General features: G+C 37.5%; 1 protein-coding gene and 1 long non-coding RNA gene across 6 annotated transcripts in view; one reads left to right on the forward strand and one right to left on the reverse strand.

Annotated features, from left to right (window-relative positions):
• Window positions 1-2,120, reverse strand: part of LOC115029216 (uncharacterized) — a 100,015-nt gene extending 97,895 nt beyond the window's left edge. Inside the window, exon 1 of the long non-coding RNA XR_003834775.2 lies at window positions 1,768-2,120. This is a non-coding gene — a long non-coding RNA (uncharacterized LOC115029216). The remainder of the gene's footprint in view (window positions 1-1,767) is intronic.
• Window positions 2,121-2,835: 715 nt separating this feature from the next.
• Pcdh17 (protocadherin 17) overlaps window positions 2,836-27,995 on the forward strand; it is an 89,982-nt gene continuing 64,822 nt past the window's right edge. Inside the window, exons 1-2 of one of the 5 annotated variants that reach the window (XM_085828804.1) lie at window positions 2,837-3,377; window positions 4,299-7,973. In XM_085828804.1, the coding sequence (XP_085684930.1) occupies window positions 5,415-7,973 (2,559 nt within the window). In that variant the 5' untranslated portion in view covers window positions 2,837-3,377; window positions 4,299-5,414. Of the gene's footprint in view, window positions 7,974-27,995 lie in introns of all 5 variants that reach the window. The other 4 variants (XM_085828805.1, XM_029469018.2, XM_085828806.1 and 1 more) reach the window with 4 other exon arrangements.

The following is a 27,995-nucleotide window of genomic DNA, read 5'->3' on the forward strand; positions in this document are numbered from 1 at the left end:
CACAAAATATGCTTGGAAGAAAGAAAAAGACAGACTTTGAAAACCTTTAACGATTTCATTTTAGAGTTAAATGTGATTGTTACAACTGATTGGAAATAAGCCAAACAACTGGTACTAAGCTATCAGTCAGTTTCATTGCTGGTTAAGAAAAAAAAACAGGTATAAATCATCATTACAAATAGTTACTTAGGATACATGTCACTATTCAACAATCATGTCGGATACTACAGCAACAAGAAATATAAGAAACATACTTGTGTTCTTTTTATTCTTGGCAGATGCCCTAAAGCATTCACCATATACACACAGTTCTTTCAGCAAACACTAGGGGGCGGTGTGGCATAATTACTCTGGGGAGGGGGAGTCTAAGCAAATGTATTCTTCTAAGGATATATTTGTTCCTGTCACCAATACCTTTCCTAGGCATTGTGTTTCTAATCTCCCTTCAACTGCATAGCACTATGTTGAATTAAGCCTAATCAATACACCCCAGCCTTCCTTGGAATTGTTTTATTGTTTTGTTTTTGTACCATGGTGAAAGTCAAAGACATCTAATTACTATGCGATTAAAATAAGCTTAAAATGGTCGTTTTTAAAAGGTAATTCACAATGTTTCTGAAGATATATCTAAGAGCTACTGATCTTGTTTAGCTTTTCAAAGTGCTGGTGTTTATCCTTCGAAGTCAGGCAGGATGAGAGGAGAGGGAAATACAAAATAAAAATTGATAAATGAATGTGTGAATTTGTGTTCACTATGCCTTAAGGCAGTTTCTGATTATAAAGATTACAAGCATCAACTTCCAAAGTACATGCATTGGACCAATATTTCTAACCAGAGAGACATAAAGAAAGCTATGGCTATATAAGACTGTGGTTAAAGACAACTTAGCAAAGCAGCCTTTACTTTGGCAAGACTGAGTCCTCTGTGGAGTACAAACATATATGCTAAACAACCTATTTAGAGAAGACAAGAAAGGAACGTTTTTGAATTTGAAGGCCTGACTAAAAAGATCTTCTCTTTGAATTTTTGAGCTGGTGGTCTCTCAAGGGAGTGGTACATTTGGAATGAGACCAGACTGCAAAATCAGACTATAGGTTATCTCCTTGAAGCTCTGGGAAATTAATAGCTCCTTGATCTGAACCTTTAAGCAAGTATCCCCAAAAACAATATTCAAAGCATTCTTGTAATTGTTCTGGATTTGATTTTCTTTGAAATTCTGAATGATTCATGTTACATATTTTTAATAGTAGTCATTCACAATTTATAAATGGCAACTAACTTCAGTATTTATGAACTACAATGAATACTGTAGTAATCAAAATACTTGCCTTCTCTATTTCAACAGATTGTTTCCCTTTGTCCCTCTTAACTCTGTTCCCGAACTGCTAGATCAGAACCAAAACTGATCGTCACTTGTGGATGTTTGTGAAAGCAGTTCAGACAAAAGCAAGCTTTCAGATTCTAAAGCTGGAGATGAGAAATTTAGAAGGGGGGGGGGAGGAGGAGAAGAAGGAAGAGGAGGAGGAAGAGGAGGAGGAGGAAGAGGAGGAAGGAGAGAGAGACAGAGAGAGAATATTTAAACAAGCATCATTGAATCTGGTATAAGTTCTTGCCTAAGTTCAGCTTGTATGCATAGGAGACTTTATACATATTATCAATGCCATTTGATTTGAAAAAAAATATCAAATTGCTATTTGGAACTTTAGTAAGATGAACAGAAGTGAATTAGACACCAAAGCTAGGGACATTAAGGGACATTGGATTACCTTGAATGTGGGCTGTGATAGGAGATGGTTAAAAGGTAGAGGTCTAAACACTGTTCAAGCAGATTTCAGTTTCATGGAGCTGCAAAACATGTCTTAAGAGAGGCTTGTTCCCTCCTTCGAGACACTGCCTCTCTCTCCACCGGCGTCTGCTTTTCTTCTGAAACACTTTCATAATCAAGTGACTTTCCTTGCATGGGTGCCTGGGGACAGCGGGGATTTCTCTGAGGATGAAGAAAGTTACATATTGATTACTGTTGCTTGCGGCGTGTTTGCTCCTGAGCTAGCTAGCACAGACAGCTCTCCAACACTGCACTTTCCTGGCATTCACTGAAATAAACATCCCGCCGTGAGAAAACGCGTACATACACCACACACACACACACACACACACACACACACACACACACACACACGTCCTCTCTCTCTCTCTCTCTCTCTCTCTCTCTCTCTCTCTCTCTCTCTCTCTCTCTCTCTCTCTCTCTCTCTCTCTCTCTCTCGGGCGCGCGCACGCAGACGCGCGCACGCACCCACTCCGCACCTCCAGACGAGTGCACGAGAAGTCAGAAAATCCGCAACTCCCTTGGCCCAGTGTGTGTGTGTGTGTGTGTGTGTGTGTGTGTGTGTGTGTGTGTGTGTAAGCTGACGACGTGGGTTGGTGTGTGGACTAGAAGGCACCAGGAAGACCGCAGCTGCCTCTCTCTGCAAAGTGTTCGGTGATTCCCCACGCCTGGCTTTACATCCTATCCCCACTTGAAATCAAATCACTGCCAAACTTTTCTCTTTCTAGAGGAAGACCCCCCCCCCCCCCTCCCGTAGCTAAACACCAGGGCGACCACGGCTCAGCCCTGGGCGCCGCCGCGGAGACTTAGCGCGGGCTCTGCGGGCCTTGATGCTCTCGGGTCGGACTCAAGCTAGTCAATGACTCTAAAGCGCTGGGGCTGCTGGCCCCGCCCCCGCCTGCCGTTTCTCCGCCTCCCATTGGGCGTGGGCCGAGAAGGCAGGGTCTGGCTCCCCACGCCGATTGGCTGGCAGAGAATCAGTATCAATGTTTAAGCGGCGGCGTGAGGTGAATAGAGTCAGTCAGCAAGAGACGCTGGGGAGAGAATCCGGACTGCGAGCCCGGCGGCTGCCGCAGCGGAGGAGGGCGGCTCGGAGACGGTACTCCAACTGTTGAATTGAATTTTTCACCTTCCATTTCCTCCGCGTCTTGGCTGGCGGAGATGGATTTATTCGGTTTGAAACCTGCACGTCTTTCTCAGGCTTTGGGGTGATCCTGACAGGCACCGCACTAGACTGAAAGAGACCACTCGTGACAGAAAAAAAAAAAAAAGGAGGAATTAAAAAAACAAACCCTCCACAACAGACTGCACAATTAGCTATGCACACCGATGCTGGACTTTGTGAACAGAGACCGTTGGGAGGAAAATCTTGAACTATGATCCTGGGCTAAGCTGTGAATCATTACTGGAAACGTGCCCCCACCCCTAAGACTGAGAGATTTGGGGGCATCTCACGCCTAACCAAGTGGAAAGGTTTTTTAAAAACAAATAAATATTCGTAAGCAAAGCAGACGCCTTGTTTTGCAGAGCCTCGGACTCCGGCCGAAAGAGGTAGAGTAAAAGTGTTCCTGGATTCAGCTTTGCCTTTCTCCCCCCACGCTTTTTCTCGTTTTCTTCCCCCACCCCCCGACGTGAATCCGGCTTTTTTGTTGTTGTTGTTTGTTTGTTTTTTTGTTTTTGTTTTTCCTATTGAGTGAGTCAGAGAAAGCCTTAAGAAGAAGCCTCAACTAAGGACTGCGAAGGGAGGACCATGAGGGGAGAGTGAATACGATTCGTTCCGCTGCTTCTGACTCATCCCGCAGATGAGAACACCTGCATTTCTGGATGTGTCATTCCCGTATACCGAGGCGCTGGGAGAAGCGGAAATAATGTGTAGATCAACCCGTGCCTAACCTCCCCTCGGAGGTGGAGGAGGTAGTTTTCCCGGGTGGGCGCCCTGGCAGAACCGCGGTGGCTGCAGCTCCTCACCCTCTCTGCCTTTCCCAAGTCGATCAGAGAACGTGTGTGAGCCAGACTGCAGAATGCATCACGCCAAGCCTTGATGTATTCCGTTGACCCTACTCCTCCAATTTAAAATAATAATAATAATAATAATAATAATAATAATAATAATAATGGGAAAAAAGCCTACACTGTATTCTCTTCAAATATTCACCACTCTTGTTCCTCGCCAAGGTTTTCCTTTCTAGATGAAAAGGAGGCTGGGCCACTGGAAGGAGGTGCTGAATAGAAAGAAAAGAGAGCCACTTGACAGCCCAGCCCTGTGAATGCAGAGACTGTTTCCCTTCTAGTGAGAGACAGGGCAGAGTGTGTGTGTGTGTGTGTGTGTGTGTGTGTGTGTGTGTGTGTGCTAGGACTGGGAGGGTAGCTCCCTCCTCCTTTCTAGTCTGCCCTCCCCCCCTCTTCTCCCCCCCCCCCCAAATCTGCACGTCTAACCATGAGTTGCCTGTTGATTTCCTTTCGCCTGGCAAGAAAAGCAAACTGGAATTAAACTGCAGGGAGACAAGTCTTTGCTTGCTGGAAGAGGATGGGATGGTAGTGGCGGCTCCCGGATTGGCATAGAGACACACCAGAGTGTTCTACGAACAGAGGCGGAGATATATCTCTATATTTTCTCCTCCCAATAGGCTCTCGGCGCAAATGCTGATCAGGCTGTGGCTTTTTTGATTTTGGGGGAGAACCCTCTCCGAGGAAGAGAGGGAGGAGCTTGGTAGGGGGAGGAAACTACAAATCGGGACACTTTTTTTTTTCTTCTGCATTTCCTCCCCTCCCTCTGGCTGCTCGGAAAGAAGAGAGAAAAAGAAGAGGGAGAGAGAGAAAGAAAAAAAAAAAAAAGACTTGGCTCGGAGATGCAGTCCGCTGCCGCCGCCGCCTAAGCCAGCAAGGCAAGATTAGATCTTTAAATGCAGCAATACACTGCCTGAAAGCCGAGCATCCTGCATAGCGAGCAGACATTTCGCCGTGTGCCAGGGCAGCCTCAAATATACATATGTATCTGTGACTCTTTCTTCGTCCCTACTCATTCCCATCAATCGCATCACCGAATACGAGTAACTAAAGGATTCCACTTTCTGATCTGCCTGGAGACACACCTCCCGAAGCCCTCCCCCACCGGATTTGAAGAGTATTCTGTAGGCTGCCAGAGGGAGTGGATTTTGCAGCGCCTAGCGGGAGTGAGGAAAACCCAGCAATTCTTCAGCTCATTATCATCTCTTCCAGACTCCGATTTCCTTTTTATCGCCAGCCTCATCACGCAAGTTTGAACCTCCCTAAGTCCAGGCGGGAGAGACAAAGCCTTTAGCTTGCCTTCAGCCGCAGGGAGTCGCCGCCTGGCTCCGAGCTGCTGCAGCTTCGCTGCGCGGCTGCATCTCTCCCAGTGCGAATGCTGTAGATCAACAGGTTCGGGCAACTTGAGCGGAATAAGGAGAGACTGCCTGGTGCCGCAGCCCGGGTGCGGAGGGAAGGAAAGACTCGCAGACTTGTGGCTCGCTCCGAGCTCGTACGCTCCGCCCCGGTTCCAGACTGGCGCGCACCCACCAGCTAGCACCTCCAGTCCGGCTGCTCCTGTTCCCACCCCACCGGTCTGGGATGTACCTTTCCATCTGTTGCTGCTTCCTTTTGTGGGCCCCTGCCCTGACACTCAAAAACCTCAATTACTCAGTGCCAGAGGAGCAAGGGGCCGGCACGGTGATTGGCAACATCGGCAAGGATGCCCGACTGCAGCCCGGGCTTCCGCCGCCTGAGCGCGGCAGCGGCAGCGGGAGGAGCAAGTCTGGCAGCTACCGGGTGCTGGAGAACTCCGCACCGCATCTGCTGGACGTGGACGCCGACAGTGGGCTCCTCTACACCAAACAGCGCATCGACCGTGAGTCCTTATGCCGCCACAATGCCAAGTGCCAGCTCTCCCTAGAGGTGTTCGCTAACGACAAGGAGATTTGCATGATCAAGGTAGAGATCCAGGACATCAACGACAACGCTCCCTCTTTCCCCTCGGATCAGATAGAAATGGACATCTCAGAGAACGCAGCACCCGGCACCCGCTTCCCCCTCACGAGCGCACACGACCCAGACGCTGGCGAGAACGGGCTCCGCACCTATCTGCTCACCCGCGATGATCATGGCCTCTTTGCCCTGGACGTCAAGTCCCGCGGCGACGGCACCAAGTTCCCAGAGCTGGTCATCCAAAAGGCACTGGACCGCGAGCTGCAGAACCACCACACTCTGGTGCTGACCGCCCTAGATGGCGGGGAGCCTCCACGCTCCGCCACAGTACAGATCAATGTGAAGGTGATCGATTCCAATGACAACAGTCCAGTCTTCGAGGCTCCATCATACTTGGTTGAACTGCCCGAGAACGCTCCACTAGGTACCGTGGTCATTGATTTGAACGCCACTGATGCTGATGAAGGTCCCAACGGAGAAGTCCTCTACTCCTTCAGCAGCTATGTGCCCGACCGCGTGCGGGAGCTCTTCTCCATCGATCCTAAAACTGGCCTGATCCGCGTTAAGGGCAACCTGGACTATGAAGAGAACGGCATGTTGGAGATCGACGTGCAGGCCAGAGACCTAGGACCTAACCCAATCCCAGCCCACTGCAAGGTCACAGTCAAGCTTATCGACCGCAACGATAACGCGCCGTCCATTGGTTTCGTCTCCGTGCGCCAGGGGGCGCTGAGTGAGGCCGCCCCGCCTGGCACAGTCATCGCCCTAGTTCGGGTCACTGACCGGGACTCAGGCAAGAATGGGCAGCTTCAGTGTCGGGTTCTAGGTGGAGGAGGGACTGGAGGTGGCCTGGGGGGTCCCGGTTCCGTCCCCTTCAAGCTTGAAGAGAACTATGACAACTTCTACACCGTGGTGACTGACCGTCCACTGGACCGGGAGACACAAGATGAGTACAATGTGACCATTGTGGCCCGGGACGGGGGCTCCCCTCCACTTAACTCCACCAAGTCCTTCGCTGTCAAGATTCTGGATGAGAATGACAATCCGCCTCGGTTCACCAAAGGACTTTACGTGCTCCAAGTACATGAGAACAACATTCCAGGAGAATACCTCGGGTCAGTGCTAGCCCAGGATCCCGACCTGGGCCAAAATGGGACAGTGTCATATTCCATTCTTCCTTCACACATCGGTGACGTGTCTATTTACACCTATGTGTCCGTGAACCCCACTAACGGGGCCATATATGCCCTACGCTCCTTTAACTATGAACAAACGAAGGCTTTTGAATTCAAAGTACTGGCTAAGGACTCAGGGGCACCAGCGCACTTGGAGAGCAACGCCACGGTGAGGGTGACGGTGTTAGACGTGAACGACAACGCTCCAGTGATTGTGCTTCCCACTCTACAGAATGACACAGCTGAGCTGCAGGTCCCGCGCAATGCTGGCCTGGGGTACCTGGTAAGCACCGTGCGCGCCCTGGACAGCGACTTTGGAGAGAGCGGGCGCCTCACCTATGAGATCGTGGATGGCAACGATGACCACCTGTTTGAGATTGATCCGTCCAGCGGCGAGATCCGCACGCTGCACCCCTTCTGGGAGGATGTGACCCCAGTGGTGGAGCTTGTGGTGAAGGTGACCGATCATGGCAAGCCCACCCTTTCCGCTGTGGCCAAACTTATCATCCGCTCAGTGAGCGGCTCCCTGCCTGAAGGGGTACCGCGAGTGAACGGGGAGCAGCACCACTGGGACATGTCCCTGCCTCTCATAGTGACACTGAGCACGATTTCTATCATCCTCCTAGCGGCCATGATCACCATCGCTGTCAAGTGTAAACGGGAAAACAAGGAGATTCGCACTTACAACTGCCGCATCGCCGAGTACAGCCACCCTCAGCTAGGCGGGGGGAAGGGCAAGAAGAAGAAAATCAACAAAAACGATATCATGCTGGTGCAGAGCGAGGTGGAGGAGAGGAACGCCATGAACGTCATGAACGTGGTGAGCAGTCCCTCCCTGGCCACCTCCCCTATGTACTTCGACTACCAAACCCGCCTGCCCCTCAGCTCGCCCCGGTCAGAGGTGATGTATCTTAAGCCAGCCTCCAACAACCTGACTGTCCCACAGGGGCACGCAGGCTGCCACACCAGCTTCACCGGACAAGGGACTAATTCGAGCGAGACCCCTGCCACTCGGATGTCCATAATTCAGGTAGGAGACTTTTAGAGTAAAGGGGACTTCACGTAAAAGCTTTTGCTGTGCTGTCCTGAGACCTTTGGATAAGGGAAAGCCAGATGGACAGCAATCATGTGTGTGGGGTGGGCAATAGTTAACTCAAAATGGTTCACATCTTTGACCCTGTGTGAACACCATTGGCTATTCAGAATCCCTCCTGGGTAAAAATAGCTAAAACACATGCCATACCTCTGCTGCATTTTTTCAAATTTATTTTTACACATTTTGAAATGATAACAACAGTCAATAGTTAAACTTTATTCTATCTGCAGGACTATATTTCTTTCCATAACAGGATTCCCAGAGTAGAAAAAAAGGGAAAAAAAGTTAATTTCCTTTTAATGAATTTTATTCCATTAAAACATTTTAAGCTGATATGAAGTTTATATTCCAAATTGAAGCTAACTTCTTTAGTATGGAATAGTCACCATGTCAGGGCTCTAAAGCTGTGAATCAGCTTGAACCAAGTTTCATCCTCTGATAAATTAGTTTTATATTTTCACCCTCTGATAAATTGGTTTTATATTTATAAATTATTTATATTTTGGGGCACGTGAACCCCATTCATTCCTTAACTAAACTTTCAGCTTCAGCTTTGGAAGTGTTCTTCACATCCTAATGTGCTTTGTACAAGCTAGGCACAGTAACAAGAAAAAAAAATCTTTGAAAAGAATTTCATTGTTTCCAGATTTTCCGGTGAGCTTCCTGTAGTCACTGAGGGATGAAAAGTATGCCCAAAGTATCATAAAGTCATTTTTTATGCTATTGATGACAGGGAATTAAATTGCAGTGGATCCCACATGACTTGTTTCTTGAACAGGGTATATTTTCAAGGTATCTACACATATTAAACATAAGATGAAAATAAAACCATTGCCCAAAGCCATAGACATTAATTTTTGCAAAGATGACTGTACTGGAATGATCCAGTCACCCCCTTGTTCTTTTATTCACTACTGTTGTGTCACAGAAAAATATAATTCTTGGGTATCATAATACTGAGAACACATGTTGTTACAAACTTCTCTGAGCAGGCATTGAAGTTTGCACCTAAGTATAACCAAAATTGGCATGTGAGGGGTGCAGTTTAGTTTGAGGTAAATGGAAAGTCATTGGCCTTACTATTATGCTTTGAAAAGCTTGTCTCAGCAAAGTTACTATTGCTCACATGGAGTGTGGAAGACCCATAGACCTGCTAATATAATCCCCTCCCATGCCCTAACACTAAGCAGAAAACATTTTCTGTGACAGCATAGTGTCCATGTGAGCAAGGCTTGCCATGTACGATGTAATTTACTATTCAACTATAAAATGCCATTTTTATAATATTCACTGTATATGAGTAATCATGTAATCATGGACTTAAAGTTTATATGAAACATGAAAGAAATTCTCAACTATAAAAACTTGGCTTCTAAAAATGTCTTCCTGTAACTGCGTGAAACTGGTATTTATAAACACTAATATCTCTATAGAGGGAATAATGATTAAATGTTTGTTTATAGATGTGATGCAGTCATTTTGGAATTGCAAATATTTTGTACACCTGTCCTATATTTATGCCACTGACAAAGTTGTCACAAAAGGCTAATACTTATTCATCTACTTTAAGGGCTGTGAGCTGAATTTTTATCTAGTTTCCAGCATAAAAATAAATCTATAAAATCAAATTGGTGCAGTAAAATTGTCAGCAAGTGTGTCTTCTTAGACAAGTGAAGAGCACTCTTGAATAAAATATCCAAAAATTTGGAAGGATGTAGTGCTTGTACTGTGTTAATTATATTGCTACTGAAGCTGGTTATTGGCTGTAAATCATAGTGGTGGGTCCTCACAGAGTGAAACCCAAACCAAGAAAAATCACATACTACCCCAAATTTCCACAGTTTAAGTAGTAAGTAAAAGAATGTCTTTGTATTCTTTTATGTAAAAACAAACAAACAAACAAAAATTCTAACCCACCAAAGTACAAAATGGACTTTGGATTAAGTTTGTAATTTGACCAAAGTGTCTCAATTCCCTATGCTACTTCTGTCTTAAAAATTCTCCACCTAAACAGCTAACAGTTTCCTCTGTCTTCCTTCAGTCCTTTAAAAGATGGGTTATAGAATTCAATAAATTAATATCTTTGGGAATGTACCACATTTCTCTCATATTTATTATAAAAATCATAATAAATTAGCCAGTTGATGTGCCTCCCCCCTTCTCTTTCCCCTCAACAACTGGGCAGCAATGCATATTGTGCTCAAGTGGAATGAAGGAAGTCTGCAGGAATTTCATAGTCTTGTATCTAGCTCATTTGCTAGCATTTGCATCAGTCGGCCTGCCACTTAAATATGCTACTAATTTCATGTCTCTTTCTTAAAGTAGACTCGTATTCCCCAAAATCAAATTGGATGAACAGCTTGTAGCTCTGGGTCATCTTCATTTTTCATTATCTTGCTTAGAGTTTTGAAAGTACATAGTATATCTTTAGAAATGGGTTAAGAATATTTCATAGTTATGTTGTAATACTCATGTACAATAAGGAGATATGAAATATAGAAACTTTGGTGCTGTATGGCTCACATTATAGCTAAAGTAAAAAGTGATTATAGTCTGTGAGTGTTTTGATCGCAGGGCCCAAGGTTCGTGCTTCAAGTTTTTTGTTTAATCTCAGGTGTATACATATTAACACAGATTTTTTATTAAATCCCGTGAATCAGGCTATAAAGTGTTTAGAAAATAGATGTGTGGCTGGAATATCAATAATTGCACAAGAATTATACTAGTACTTTGAGGTTACAATGTGATATTTTATTTATTTTAAGGTATAGACCTTAAACAGATTTTCAAGTGGGTAAGGGAGTCTATCACATGAATGTATAAGAACACTTTTCATTTGGAGACCTTTCCCTGTGTACTATTTTGTGCAGTGATGTAAAATATAACATGAATGTAGAAGTCTTTGCTAATTCTGAAGTATAACTGCTAATTGTAGCTTTCTAAAAAGAAGTTCATACTTGTAATAGCAGTAGGGAAGGCAAGGCAGGTCAGTCAGAACTTCAAAGTCACTCTTGGTTAAATAGAGTGGCCAGCCTGAGACACATGACCATCTGTAAAACAAAACAACAAATTCAGTTAAATCTCAGGCAACTTCTCAACAGGTGTTCTCCATCAGTTAGAATCCTCATTGAGAAGACTTACTGAGACTCCCTGACAATAGGACTTCCTGATTTTGTTTTGTTTATTTTTTTAAATATCTGTATTCTCCCACAGTACCTACTGCAGTTTTAATATATCCTCATCGACAAAAATGCATTAACCCAACAAAAAGATTTCCTAAAGTTTAAAGAAACATATAGTTTTTACAAGTCTACCTTTAAAAAGCATGCCCATTCACTTCAAAGTACTGATGAGAACATGAAATAAAATTCTCTTTAAATATGTTCAGGTGGCTTAAAACATAAATTTGCCAAATATAAGTTAAGCATATTATTTTAAATATAAATGAACTTAATAATGATATGGTAGGGGCCTAGAGCAAAAGGAGCACATACCAGTGAGACTGAACTGTGAGTGAGTAAGTGAGCATACATGGACAAAGGGCTAAAAGTATTTTTGAAAACACGGAAGCTGACGTGTCTTTAGTAATGGTGCTACCCGCTTTTATTTATCCTCACTTTTGTAACACAAGAGTTTCTTGACTCGAGATACCTGTTCTGATGAGTTCCCAAGACCTCAACGGATCGCTCATAGTCTATATGCCTTTACATTAATAATTTCAGTAACAGATGCAGAGTTTAAATATCCTGTAGCCACTTCAAGTTGTGAAGGTGTTTGGCTACACGTTTTATGCCAAGATGCTACTTGATTAGCCTCATGCCCTCATCGTTCTTCACAAAATCCTTTACTGATGAGGATTATGTTGGATTGAGCAAGAGAGGGAAGACATCATCATCCCGCATATCTCCTGTGGCCCTGTGCACTTTCCTGTTCTTTCTTTCTTTCTTTCTTTCTTTCTTTCTTTCTTTCTTTCTTTCTTTCTTTCTTTCATTTCCTCAAAACATAGGCAGATAAATTTCTACTTTAGTGTAATGACTATTCACTATCAAACTTTTAGTTTGGATTGAAATTACTTGAAGTATTACACAATCAAAATTCTAACTGAGCATAGGGAGTTCAAAATTTGTCTGATGGAGGTTTTAAATTTACTTTAAGTTCCAAACTTATTCTTATTTTACCTATTAAAATACTAATGTCATTGTTAGTTAGATGTGCTTTTGTGGAGAATACCTCCAATGCAAACTTGTGAGCATTTCTTTATTTGATATCCAAGGAAAAATACTATAAAATTAGAAGCCACAGAATTTTATTTTTAATATTTTTTATTTTTAATAACCAAAAAAGCTCTTCATGAATTATGAACTTTATTACCCGCTAGCCTGCCAATTTCAATAATATTTCCAAAATTACAGTCAGATGGTTCTTGATCATCCTCACATTGATATGAAAATTCTTTAGGTTTCTGTATTATAAAAACAATACATTTTTTAAAATTTCACATCACCTGTATGGGAGAGTTATGCTATTTCAATACGAAGTATGGTTATACATTTACATCAAGGGTTTTGAAACTACATTCTCAGCATCTTTTCTTACAAGAAATTTGTATGTGATCCGATAAAAAAAAAAAAAATGTGCCCTAAAATTCTTATCTCAAACTCCTAAACTTAGTCTTACAAAATAGTTGATAGTTCCTAAAACAGAAAATAACTCCTGCTTACATTGTTCACTCACAGACAGTTCTGTCTAGGAAGTCACTGTTATAATAATAGATGTGTATCATTCAAATTCATACAATGCCTAGAAATAGCTTTCTTTATATGTGAATTTAAAGTAATTACTCCTAAAATAACCCCCAACTGTCATCTCAATTAAAGAATTATGGAGTTTACATATTTAAGGAGAAGACATTTAATATTTGGGATGAATGTTTAGTGCTGTTTTTAAGTGCAGTATCTTACTATAATATGAGAAATCACTATTGTCAGGAATGAGATCTCAAATTTCTCACTGTGAGTGCTGCTTATGTAATATGGTATAACAGAGAAGCACACAGAAGCAGAGGTGTATAAGCTAAGAAAAGTATCTTAAGATGTCTAAAAAATAATAGAAATTTACATGCAAACAGTAAAGTTGGCTTTGCCTATGCTTATTAGAATATAAAGAAACAAACTTTTGGGAGTTATATCTTTACCTATGTTTATGCTTATCGATGAATATGAATATTTTCAGTACCAAATATGTATGTAAATATGCAAACCTAAGTATACCATTTTAACAATTTCAATTCAAAGCAAGTCACTTTTTAAAGAAAAACATATTTTCCTTTAAAATATATTAAACATTATAACATGGACCTTACATGGATGAAGGAAAATATAAACAAATGTTAAGCAAATGTTTGGTACTTTGGGGACTAGTGGGATGGCTGGAAACATTAAAAACATATGGTGTAAGGTTGATGATGAAAGACTAAGAGGAAGAAGTTTCTACAGCTGGGCTCAGGCCTGTGAGGAAATGAAACTGAACTCCCTGATCAGAGAAGTCTTGCAACACACTCAATAGTGGGTACATTCTTACAAATGCACTCACTAATTACTATATTAGTCATTGCTCTAGAATGTATTCCCCTAGGTAATACGTCTGTTTAATAAATCCCACAGGGCATTACCTTAAAGTCATATTTTAGTAAAGCATTAGTGAAGTGATTTCTTCGGATTAAATTCCTTCAACCAATGATGTATAATTGTTAGAGAATAGCATACAGTTCATTTTTTACTTATCATTTTTGAAGAAAGCGTGACTTCTGCCACCCACTTACAAGACACTTTCGAAGTTCATCAGACCTACACTAATCTATTGTCAACCTACTTTAGTAAAGGAGACTTTGACATGAATTCCCCTCAATGGCAGCATACAGTATTTTACAGCAAGTCATAGCTTTCACCGCCAGCTTTGACAGTGATGTATTGCTATCCTTTGGTCTCTGGAAATAAATCATCTATAATAAAGAAGTTCTTAATGGCATCAACATTCTCGCTGTGACTAAGCAGAAATATGCTCCTGCTTCATTGCTGCTGCAGGGGAATCAGTTCAGTATTTTTAAGGTGTAGTATAAAGGAAAGGAAAAACTCATAGCAATATATAAATGCAAGTTGTAGTTTTATGGGAGGCACGTTTCAATTACATGTATTCTGATAGACTATGAAATTGGTTTTCGGGCAGTGCTTGAGAGAATCTGTTGACATACATGGAACACAGTATTGTTTTTCTGTTCTGGTCATAGTGACATTCTGATTACTGGTATTTGTAGGCCTTGAACTGGATCTATTCCAGGCAGTTGTATTGTAGTGAAATGGTTCTTAATGGATCATTGAACATCTAGCATAACTATGCTGAACATAATTGGCAGGTTTGCATATATTTATTCAAAAAATAAGGCAGTTAAACAGTATTATTATGAGAAAATGAATCATGACAATAAAAGACTATTTAAGTTAACAAGCTTTGTGATCAAATGATAAATACAGCTTGGAGAAATGAAACTTTATATGTAACTAATCTACATAACTATACTTTGGTTTGATTAGAGGAATGGAATATATTAAAATATTAAATAATATTAGAAATACATTTTACTCAGGCATTTTAAAATATTTTGATATCCATGTTATCTTATTTTCTTTATATTCAAATTCTATGAAGTAGTCTCACCAACCATATTAATATTATAGTAAATTGCCATGGTAAAGATAATATAATTTCAAAGATCCTACTTTGTTCTAAAATATACTCTGCCTAAACAACATTTAATTCTTCTTAAATTTGTAATGTGTTTATTGATTTTTAATTAGTGAAACACATTAAAAGGACTATTTAAATGACAATTTCTTGTTTACTTCTTTTATCAGCTAAAAGCAGTCTTTGTAGGGTTTAAGAGGCAAAACTGTTAAAATGAATCTCAAGTTTGACAGTATACACTTACAATTGTTGGGTGTATATTTACTGCTATTTGCAAACATCAGTTTTGTGCTTATAAATTATGTTAATGCATATGTAGATGCTAACTTTACATCCTCAATTGTCCCTGAGCTATTCTAGAGGTGTTAACACTTAGAGGCAAGTGAACCTGAGAACCGACTGAATAACTCACATCCTCTACATAACTGTGATGCTTTATGCATCTTTCTTTCATTTTTTATTTATATGATAGCTTAAACATAGCTTATATATAAGACATGAAACATGCAATCATAGTATTTCTCTTGATAATCATATGAATGCATAAAATTTTAGTAAACTTCCAGTGAAAGGAAGCCCAAAGTTAAAGTTCGATTGTATCCTAAATTTTGCTTTTTTGTGTACTTGTACAAAATTAAAGCATACTATAATTTTACATTTAAAAGGATTCAGAGATTATAAGAATTACAAGCTTTCTTATTTTTATAATCCAAGTCTAGACTATGTTTTAAAAATATTTACTTTTCCATGGTAAATATTCTCATTCATTTTCAAGTCTTGAGACTATAGGATTATCAACTTTTAAGATATAACTTTGATTTTTAAATCATACTCTTCAATACAAATACCTTCGCTAGAGATGTTTAGTTTTCAAACATTTTATTTTATTACATTACACTAGGATTATTGTATGATTGAATATTCTGCATGTTGTTTTCTTTTTTCCCCTGCAGTAGAAAAGTTGGATGTAGAGTTGAGTTTCTTACAGAAAAATGAATAATTTAGCTACAAGTACAAATTGGCACTGTGTGCTTCTTACCAGTGCTTTTATTTCAGGAGAGGGCATAAGATAACAAAAAGAAAGTAGACTATTTAAGAAAGCCTATAAACTTATCAACAATTTATCTAAACAAATATTTTCCCATCCCCATATTAGAAGAGAAGGGAACTGGCTTTTATTAAAGGAGCTTATTTTCCAGCTGAAGCCTGATATTCCTCAATGGTACACATTTTCATAACCACTAATCCCACAAACCGTCCGACAACTTTTAAAATGTGTGGCTTTGATTTTAATAATTAGATTGTGAAACAATAGAATAAAATATGATCTAAATTTTAGTGATCTTTTTCTTGGAACTCTATTTCTTTGGACAATATTGGCCTTGCTTTCTAGTCTATTTTTTTTTCAGTGTTTCATGTATTTTAGGAAAGTTTGCCCAGGATAAGCAATTTGCACCAACAACAGACATGAATACATGTAAAGATTCAAATAATAATAAAGCAAACAACCAAATATTTACCTTGAACCTATGTGATGATGATTTTCTTTGTGATCATTCAATCAGCTACAATGAAAATGATAATAAAGAGAGAGGGTTGATTTCCCACATGGAAAATGAATCTTTCCCATAGCCTTAAGTTGTAATAACAACTGCCGCCACATTTTTTGCAAGCTGCCCTCATATTGTACTCTGACCTCATTTCAAATATCTGTGATTAAAGAAGTCAAGTATGTATATATATATATATATATATATATATATATATATATATATAAGCATTTTACGGCACATTGGAAACATGAAATTCCTCGATAATAACAGAAAACAGTCAATTTATGTTACAAGATAACAAGAAGAAAGTAGAATAAAGTAGAATATTTAAGAAGCCTATAAACTTATCAACAATTTACTAAAACAAATATTTTCACTTCCCCATATTAGAAGAGAACATGTGGAATTAACTCAGACTAATATGTAGGACTGTTGATGGCAGATATGAAGAAAATAGCAAAAAGTTCAGTATCCTTCATAGACTGACATAAACATCTCTAACCTTGCACTTTTACGACACCATATCATGGTTACTAATTACTAGCCGTGTTTAATTCTTGACCTTCCGAGAAAAACTATTATTTATCCCTAGATAATAATAAGTTTTTGCAAAGAAGACAGCAATCCCTTTAAACAAACCAACACTCAGTACAATTTTTAAAAAGTTATTACCGGAGGTCTGTTCTGAGATGTCTTTCTGATTCTAAATATCTAAATAGTCAAAAACAATGAAATATGAGGAATACATTTAATATTTTTTTCTTCTGATTTTGAGCAATAGACTTTCCATAATTTTTTTTTATATAATGAAGACTATTACACAGTAATTTGGGTTAGAATACATGCCCAGTTCCCCATTTCAAAACCCAATTTGTTACCACCTGTGGCTATTTCTATTAAAAAAAAAAGAAACATAATTACTATGAGTCTCAGCAGTCTTAGAGTAAATTTTTGCAATTACAATACCTCCCTTGGGCAGATGTGTGAAAATGGTAGATTAATTCCTGCCAGGATTTTTTCTTCCTTCTGCGTTTTTAGGTTTGGTGTCTCCTTCCTATTAGAGAGAGTGTTTGCTCTGGGTAAAGGTTGTGTCAGTGTTTCTGTAGTAAATCTCCAGAAATAAAGATCCACAAATCAGCCATTAAATTTTGCCGTAGGCAAAAAAACTGACATGTAACAGCTCACCGAAGGAGTGGATAATATTTTCCGCTACTGTCCTCCGTGGCCTAGGTTAAGTTTGAAGTAAAGCAGTAAGAATATTCGGCTGCTGTGAGAAACAGGACAAAAGCATATCTAAGTGAGTAGAAGCTGTAGGAAGAATTTTATTTTCTGCTTGGTTCCCAAGCGACTTGAAGCCTAACCGTTTAAAAGACAGATAATAAAGATATTAGGACTTGAGAATTAGCAACTTCTCCTTTGCGTCCATCTCTTTTCTGTTGAAGTGGCAGTGCTCCGTAAAACGATGCTCTTGATGAATAGCTAATCGATCTACACACAGCTAGTAGTTTCTTTCGATTCTTTCAGATTTCAACAGGGTTAAATGTGTGGATGAGTGTTTCAACTATATAATATTAAGATGCAGTTAATCTTGTCTGGGTAGAGGAGTTGAAGATAAATAGCACATCTCCATTTTTATACTTCATTCTCGGTACCTTTTAAACAAGAGCAATAACAATTCCTGTGTGTTTTTGTTGATCCAATGCAAGTTCATAGAGAAAAATAGGTGTTCAAGGATTGCAGTTTTTATTAGCATCAAGCTTTCTAAGTATTACTTCATACTATATATAGTTTTCATACATACACACGCATAGGTATATAGCACTCAAAGAGACAATGGTGTTAATTGTCATTTATTTAAATACTTTTTAGTCTTTGCTGTGACTTACACAGCATTACAATTATGTCACTCAGTTGTCATATAAATTTTATAAAGCTGTCTATCAAATTCTAAAAAAAATCAATAATTTGCCACAATCATTTTGTTTATGTTTTGAGATACACACAAATACTTCCTTAAATAATTTTTAATAAGATGAAGTAATGGTTAAACTATAAATATATATTTCTATTTATTGAGATGGAGTTTTAAGGTTTATTACATTTGACACGATATTGGTCATGTGATAATAGTAATAGAAAATTACATTGTCACTATCAAATACATATAAAATAAACACATTTGTTCACAGAATTCAGAATCTGTTTGGACTATATAGCTGCTAATGTAATTTTTGTGTCTATACTAAAAAACAAGCATTTTGAGGGATATTTAACTTATAGTAGCAACCTACAGTTATGGGATTCATAATAATTAATCCAATGAATAAATAGTAAAATACTGTTAAAATTAAATTAAATTAGTTGCTCTTATGCTATTTTAAAACTTAGGTGTTATACCTCTGAGTTCAATTTACAAGGTTCATTCATATGTAAGGATAAAGGGACTTGATAGAATAAAAGTTGCAAGAAAATAAAAATTTTAAATCATATTAAAAATGCATTCAGGAATGAAGGTGTATTTTGGTGTTAGAATAGTTCTGTATTATGCAAGGCCCTGGGTATCACCCCTAAGAATGAAGAAAAGATGTCATGTATTTCTACTTAAGTGGAGCATGGAGGCTATAAAGTAAAGGAATAACAGGAAAGGACCATAAAATTATAATTTTAAATGTTTATGATTTATTTACATTTTATGCAACACACACACACACATTTCTTGAAAACATAACTTTAATAGTGTTAAATCCTGCATGAGGTGAGCTTGCAGACAGTGCGCTGTCACTGCTGACATGTATGTGCCCATTCATCATAAACACTGAGGTTCAAGTTTATCTATTAATTCATATTTTCACATGGTGTTTTGGAAGAAAGGCACATTGACAGACATCCTGATGAATGCAGAGGATGCAGATATGGTATATGGTAGCAACCAGGATGGAAGCTTTCTTTGTTTGACGGGCATTGAAGTAGGTGTTCTATCAAACACTACTGACCAGACACTGGGTCTGTCTTAAGTTGTACATGTTTTATTCATTTCTCTTCTGTACATCTTTTCCTTGAGACCTTTTACATATATGTGTATGCTCTTTTTGAAAGACTATTGCCAAAGCATTTTCTTTTTCTGCAAACTCTAAATGATTTTAACAGCCTTGAAACTTTCCAAGAACGCAAATTTTCAAGCATTTGTGAATCATTTCACAAGATCTATAATTTCAATTTTTTTTCATCTGCTTAACAACAGTGAAAACTTTTTTCAAGTGTTTGAGATGTGTCTTTTAGAAACACTTATGAGGAGCACACCTGCGATCTTATTACTTGGAAGTCACAGGCAAACAGACCATGACATGTAGGGTAGGTTGAATGACATAATCAGACTATGTCTCAGGAAGCCAATGATTGGACACAGCCTTCATTGATACAGCAGATTCCTACTGTGTCCAAGGCCTGGAATCCAATGCCTAACACAATGAAAAAAAGTAGATCATAGTGAGATAGATGTAAGAAAGCATTGCTCTTACCTTATCCTGAACCCTCAAAAATACTTTCATCTTTGCCATGCTGGTATTTTTTTTTCTGTCTTTCTAGTGGAAAGTATGTGTTAATGTATATATTAAAGTTCCTTGTATATTTAATCTGCAGGAATAACTTCTACTTAAAATTCAGATATATGTGGTGACAAAATTTGGTGGTATTTATGGGCAAATTAATTGGATTATGTTTGTATCTAGAATTGACATAGTTGGCTTTTCAGTGTAGTGATAAATATGTACTGATTGCATTAAATAGTTTCAGGTACTTCGTTTTGAAATTACACTTAAGTAGACAAGAAAATTTGAACTATTATTTAAAAAAAATTTCTCCAATTCCTTTAAATTATGGAAATGAGTATATATATATATATATATATATATATATATATATATATAGTACAAAACATTGATTTTTTTTTATATGAAAGAAATAAAAAGAAACTTTGCAATATGAGTCCTTCTCTTTATCCTTCAGGCAGGAATCACACTAAAAGATACAGTGAAGACACCCCTTCCTACCTGCCACATCGAAAATACTAAACAGTTTTTTCAATTTTGTTTTTTAGTAAACTTTTCTGTTTACAGCTACACATCTTGCAACCAGACCAGCATATCTACTTATCATGGAGCAAAAGGGACTTCATTTTAAATTTAGTCAAATATTCCTTTTGCTTTTACTTGAAATTTCCTATTGAGTTTTAGTATGCATAAGTTTGATGTTTGGCTAAATATTTAGTATGCTATTGCAGCTATTAAATCTCCAAGGAGATATCCATTATTTAGAAATATTGAGTCTGGGTTTAGGATTTCAGGATGGAGAATGACAGACTGAGAGGGGGAAGAAGGAAAGGACCACTGGTTCCGTGGCCCCCTTGGAAATGGGCTGGTTTGGGAAATGGGGTATCAATTCACTTGGTTAATTGCAATCACCCATCATCTTGTTAGGAAATTAAGGTACAATCAACATGGTGCATGAAAGCACTGAACATTCAATCTTTAGCTTCCATTTCACCCATCTCCTCTCAGGAAATGTCATTAGAAATTTGAGCCCATGACCTTTAGCTTCCATTTCTGACTACAGAATCAAAGCTGGTGTTTTCACATTGAGTGTTTTAAGATAATTTGGTGAGTAGTCTACTCTGCGCATTTCTAACCTAATTACTCTTAAAAACAAACAAACAAACAAACAAACCCTAAAATCAAGCTTAAAGGGCTGGTGTGTACTTGACAAAGAGTCAACACTGTTGCTCAATCTTGAGTCTGGTGAAAAGAAGCTGATTTTCCACATCATTAAGGTTTCTATAAACTAGTGCCCAAGTTGCTGCTTTATGACAGGCCTCTGCTTCTCATTAATTATTCTCAGCCTCCATGGCATCCTAAATTTATGCTACACAGAAATTGCATGCTAAAATCCATGGAAAAGAATGGGGTACCTATTTAGTAGTTCAGATTTTTGTGAGTGTTCACACATCTTTGACCCTTTTTGTCAACATAAGCATGACAGTAGAGAAACATTCTTGAATCCTGTTGTATGTTCACTTAGAAGATAGGAGCATGATAAAAAAGAAAATGTACCTAGCATAAGAAGTGAATTATGCAAATTGATGAAGATTTCTTGTCAACATTCTTGCTCTCCTCTGCTCAGTGAAGTTCATGTATCTTGGAAAAGACTCATGATTAGACAGGTGTTTCTTCAGTCCATGAGATCACATTTCTGAAATATTTATATAGTGGCTAGCCAGATGTACACAGTTTAACCTTGTAATCCTATTTCACAGCTTTTCTAAATACTTAGAAACTTGTTAAGTTAGAGGCTGATTGTTTTGGCAGCCTATTCCCATTAATAGGATTCAGATATCCCTTATTTACAAGCCTGTGCTGTTAATATAATCCAGTATATTAAATCACAGGGAAACAGGAGATTCTATCCAAGGGCTAATTGACATGGATGCTTTTTCTAAAGCTTTTTAATTTGGTTTTTATTGACTGCATAATATCAAGAAAACAGTGCAAATGAAAGATATAAATGTTTGGATGCCATGCTCCTACCATTTTAGTGTGAAGTAGTTATTGCTTACATATCTTGTTCTCCTATCATAATCTTGATATAAGTCACATAAGACTAGGCATCTGCTCTTTAAAATATTCCACTCAGTGTCCTCTCAATTGCAAAGCTTACTGTCATTTGACATGTGGAAGTATTTTAAATGCACTCATCTGGGTTTTTTAAATGAATAGAGGCAATGCAGAGTAATGTAATAATGTGTCATGATTTTCATTATGCTTATTTATTGGTTCTGCAATAATGGAAAACAAGCTTATTGTTATGCTTTTAGCTTGAGCTATTATGCAGTGTGGTAGTCATGCTCTGTTTTGTATTTGTGCTATCCTGTCCCCTCAAGAAAATGTGTATCAGGATTCCTAAACTTAATTAGATTACTGGATGAGCTTCATTCTTTTTGGGATTTTCTATACTAAATGTACAGCACTTATAAACTGATTATACATAAAACAACACATGCACTTTCAGGGAGAGGAAAATCTTATTTTCCAATCTGTAAATGGCAAGTCCAAAAATCTCTGTTTTGAAGAAAAGTAAGGTGAAAGTAGGCTATCAAGAATATAAATTCTGGTGTCTTTATTTCTTTTAGAGAAAAATATATAAAGTGTGTTGTGAAATTTTTTTCCTAAAGATGTCTAATACACTTCTAAGAAACTAACAAACTAAACAAACAAACAAAAAAGAGTCATTGGTTTCTAAATCCACTGAGAATTGTGAGAAGTGGGGATGAGACATACATTCATGCGATTTCAGGCTCCAGCTTTTTGTAGGATGATACAGCTACTCTGCTGAGAATTTTTTCTTTCAGAGCTATATAGCTCAGTCTCAGTTACTAGCAATCTTACATGCTTAGATTTCAGCTACTCTCTCATTGGACCTGGTTCTATAAACTCTCAAGGCATTTCCCTCCTTCATGTGATTCCAGACTGTGTCTTCCTGCTCTCTCCAGGATTTGATTGAGTTTTTTTTTTTAAAGTTTTCTTCCAAAGAAACTTTCTTTAGGGAACAAAAAGTTACCTATCATAAAGCCCTGATATGTGAACTTCATGAAATTATTGGAAGTTTTCAGCCTTCAAGTTTCCTTCTTTAAAAACAAAAATTTACTAAACCCCCTTCTAACAAATTTCATGTGAAAACATTTCTGTAAAAATTCTACTTAAAATACAGTACCAAAAGTGTACTTTGGATATCATGAGGACTCATGATAAAATTGTTGACTGAAAATAGAACACGTTTCATTTATATTTATAATTACCTATAATTTACCAATCAGACATGGTCATTGCTAACCTTTCATTGTATAAACCTACAATTTATTTTCAATTACAAAAATCCAAATGACTCAAGTATAAGCAGATTAAAATTTTTGTATATTTTATTGATTCTGCTTATTTTGAATTGGTATTTTCCCTGCTGAGAGATTAATATGCTCATTATTGAGGTACTGTACCAGTCCTTGCTGGGATGAAAACATATATAGCTGTTCTTCCAAATACATAAAATGTGATGGATATTTAGGGATTATCTATGGCCTAATGCAAGGATCTAGGGAAGGTATTAATTTCTACTTTTATCATGTATATGTATGTAACTTGTTTTTTTTTAATACATGATCTGAACATATTATATTAAACTGTTTCTCTTCCAGTTATGACTTGCAGAGACATCTTTCAATGTTGATCATGCAGTTTGATGTTGTCTCTAAAAGGGGGAATTCTGGACCAGTCAATGGATATAATTCATTTCATCAGTTATTCTCCATAGACAGATTGTTTACAAGGAAGTTCTATTCCCATGATTCCTGCTTAAAAAAAAAAAAGACGCAGTTCCTCAGTCCAGGCACAGATGCTTTCCTGCTTTTGATTTACTTTTCTGTTTTCTTTTAGAATATATCAACATCTTTTTATTCTTATGGTGGAGATAGGAATTGAAATTAAACATGGTAACTCATAGTGTAAAATGCATGTTTAATATTAACTAGATATTAAATAAATATTTACACATACCATTCTGTTTATTCTTCAAAATGACAAAACATTCGGGTGTAGCTAAATCTCAAGAAAGTGATATGTAGACATTATTGATTCATAAAAAAACTCCTCTTTTTCCAGTTTTCAGATTTTAGCACCATATAAGAATCAATATTGTATCACATAAGAATTTTATTTCAGAACATTTATGATGATTGAATTAATTTTACTAAAATAATTTATTTGCTTTCAAGTTGTCATTTTACATTCTTGAAGTTATATTTTGTCCTTTGTTTTGTTTTTAAGTAGACATCTTAGCAGAGTTGTTTTTTTAGAATCCATTGTTAAATTTGGATTCTAGATATTTTCAGTTTTTAAAATCAACAAATGAAAATTTTAAGTGAAAGGATGTACATTTTCTTTACACACTCTTTTCTTTTCTTTTTAAACAGAAAAGCATTGAAAGAATTCATGACATGTCAAAATAATTATAAAAAAATTAATGTCAAAAAATATTTGCCCTGGAGCTAGAAAATTGTTCAGTGTATAAAATTCTTGCTGCAAAGCCTGTAGACCAAGTTCAGATGCCCAGTACCCAGGTAGGATGCCAAGTGCGACATTTAATGCATACCTGAAATTCGAGTGCTATTCAGAGTGACACAGGATTCTGTTAGTGATTGCTCCCCAGTTAAATCTAGCAAAATCATGGAGCTTCAGATTTGGTGAATGAACTTGTCTGGAAATACAATGTAGAGAATTATTGAGGAAGAAACCTAGGATAACAGAGTGGCTTTAACCCACAGACATACACACACTTGCACAAACAAATGTATACATATTCACTCAAAAATCAAATTTAAAAATAAATACAAATGCATTAAACTTCAATTGAAGTCATCCATACCCATTTCCTTACATATAAATTGAAGTCCTTACCTACATCTATACAGGTAGCTTATCTGATATAACATTCAGAGTTCTTAGGCTACTTACTGCATTATGTTGAAAAGCATATTTGATCAAATTACCACACAGTGCAGATAATTAGTGCTATGAAGTACTTTTCCTTAGTTCCTGCACCTCACATCAATGAGGGGGAAAATTCCTCACATCATCTACATACTGTACATTGAAAATTTGTCAGGACCTCTGTAGAACACAGGTCCTTGGCTTCTTTCTCTAGCTTGTCTTTGTATAGTAGAAATATTTCCAAATGTAAAGACTCCACAAGCAGTCTATGCTTCTTATATTCATAAATCTTAATCACAGAATTTTTTGTGATTTTTTTATTCTTACCCAAACTGTCTCATATACCCTTTTTTTTATCTGTGCTTATCCAAAGCATGACCATTAGAGGGGCAAAGCCATTGAATACTGTGTAGCCTGGCACTGGAAAAGAAGGAAAACTTGATTAACAAGCATTATTTGAATAAGACTTTAAGTCCATACAATGCAAATAACAATGGGAAATGTGAAGGAATGGAATACAATAGTAAGTGTACCACACATAAAAGACACATGTGCCATGTAGGACATGAATAGCAATTTTGTCTCAAAAGAAATTTGATTCACATTGTTTGTAGTCCACAGATACTACTTTCCCCTTCCAAAAAAAAAAACCCCCAAAAAACAAAAAAACAAAAAAACAAACAAACAAACAAAAAACAAAAACAAAAGAAAACCATAATGATTGTGTTCCTCTTGGCTCTTTAGGTGAAATTAGATGGAAATATTGGACTGGGACGGATTGCCTTACATTCAGTATTCAATACATACAGTATTCAAGGATCTGTGTTCTACACAGGTTCTGACAAATGTTTAATGTACAGTGTGTAGATGATCAAGCAGGGAAGGAAACACAGTCTTAAAATAACATACCACAGATAGGAGATTGTGAGTTCTTTGAAGTAACAGAGCTGAGAACAGTGTCACTGGGGGAAAAATTATGAAAACCCAGTTACTTACTCTTATCATAAGAGTTCTCTAGAGGAATTTGCAATATACTTCAGGAAGCCTTGTGTGTGTCTAAGTGCATTTCATTTTCAGGTGTTCCCAGGGTGGTACTGTTTGTGCAGTTTTAAGTACTTTGGAATTGAACATAAACATGCTACAAATCACCTAGCACTGGGCTCCACTTTAAAAAAGTGTGAGCAGTGTTTTGTTTTTGTTTTTGTTTTTTGTTTTCAGTCAAGTACTTTTCAAATATACACACTATGATCAATGTCTATGTGCTACAGTGGGAAATAAAAAGGTTGGTTTTGCTTTCTAAGTTAGAAACTAATTAAAAATCAGTTCAAATAAAAGCATTTCTTATTTTCAAGATCAGAAAGAAATAGTAAATGTTTTAATCATGCCTTTAAACATTGGGATATATCTAAGACATATTTTTCTGCAAAGGCTAGATGGTTAACACTTTAGCTTGTGTGATTAATAAAGCCTTTCTGTAGCAATTCTCAGTTCTGGGCTTGAAACACAAAGGTAGCCATGGGCAGCTTGGGAATATGGAAAGGGCAAGATTCAAATAGAATTTTCTTTTAACTATGGAAAGGACCCTAGGCCAAAGACTTATGTAAGGCAGTAATGGCTCAGCAGTGTTGGGTTTTTTTGTTTTGTTTTGTTTTTAGTTATGCGTGTGTAAATAAATGATACCGTTATCAGTTCCAAATAGTTTCCAAAAAAGGTGAAACTAGCTGTTTACAATTCCAAACTAGTATTTGAAGGATCTGAGCTAATGTTTCCTTAAGTGACTGTCATCACGTCAGGTCAGTTGTTCCCTTAGTGGAAGAAATTTTTTAGATTTAAAATCACTGATCCAAGTAAAACGCACTCCCTCTCAGGACTAGACATTCAAGTGACACTGTGATAAAGAGGAGCGAGACTAAAATTCACTATTGTTCCTTAGTTAAGAACATCAATATTATTAAAGGACATTTGTTTTATTTTAATTTCACATATGACTATTGAACAAGAGGAGACTATTCCTTTTGAATCATACATATTGAATTTTATATTTACTATTATGCTTTATAAAAATGATATCCTAGTAATCTAACCTGTGAATGCTTAAAACTGTGTTCAAATATGGAATTATTCATTGTTTTGTCATATTCCTTTCTGAAAAACACTCCACCATTACTTGTATATTTTCTCATCAGTTTTCACAATTGGTTTTTAAATTACCCTTAAAAAAAAAAACCAAAAAACGGAATCTAATTTTTGGACTGACCTTTTGGAAATTCAAAATTCTGTATCATATGTGGGACCTTTAAAGTCCATATGAAAGGTTGAGGACTTGAAAGTACTCCTAAGTGTTCATTAGCATTGACTAATGATGGTTTGGCTAACTTGTTTATTCTTAGTAATAATTAATTCCTCATGCTTATGGAGGAAAGGACTAAAATTAGTAATCCATATACCAATTTCACATGGAATCTCCCCACTTACTTTTCTTTTTTATTTAAATGAGAGTTAGAATTGACCTGTGATGGTGATAGCATGAGTTAGTCATTCAAAATCACAAAGAAAATAGAATTCTTCCTCTTATTTTCTGCTCTTGTCTACAAAATGCACCCACATCAAAGCTATAATTGACATTATCTTTTGAATGATGATTTTGTATTATGAGTCACGAGACCACTGAAATTTATTTAAGAAATGTATTTAAGAAAAAAAATCATTACATTCTTAGCATTTTTAACTTCAGTACTGCGACAAAATGAGCTGATGAAACTGGCTCTCCTTTTGAATTGTATTTTTCCTTGGGAATTTTATATAATGATTGGTTAAATATGATGTTTTAAACTTCTCTTGTATCTATAAGGTAAGTACTTGGAAGTGCCTGCTTGGCAATTTATTTCAGTATAATGTTGATAAGTAAGTTTAAGCCTAAAGAATGCATTTGGATATTTGAGAATAAATTCTCATTATAGTCCTTTTGTGTTACAAATCAAAGGGAAAATCTAGTTATTAGAATTATTATATATATATATATATACTGAATATATATATTCAGTATTTAAAATGATTTACCATGTAAGTATAGAAAGATAACAGTGCAGGCACTCTGGAAAGTTTTTAGGGGTGATAATAGTCCTAACTTG

The sequence above is a fragment of the Mus caroli genome, unplaced genomic scaffold (assembly GCF_978045245.1).
Source record: "Mus caroli unplaced genomic scaffold, Mus_caroli_1 scaffold_12, whole genome shotgun sequence".
Taxonomy (NCBI): domain Eukaryota; kingdom Metazoa; phylum Chordata; class Mammalia; order Rodentia; family Muridae; genus Mus; species Mus caroli.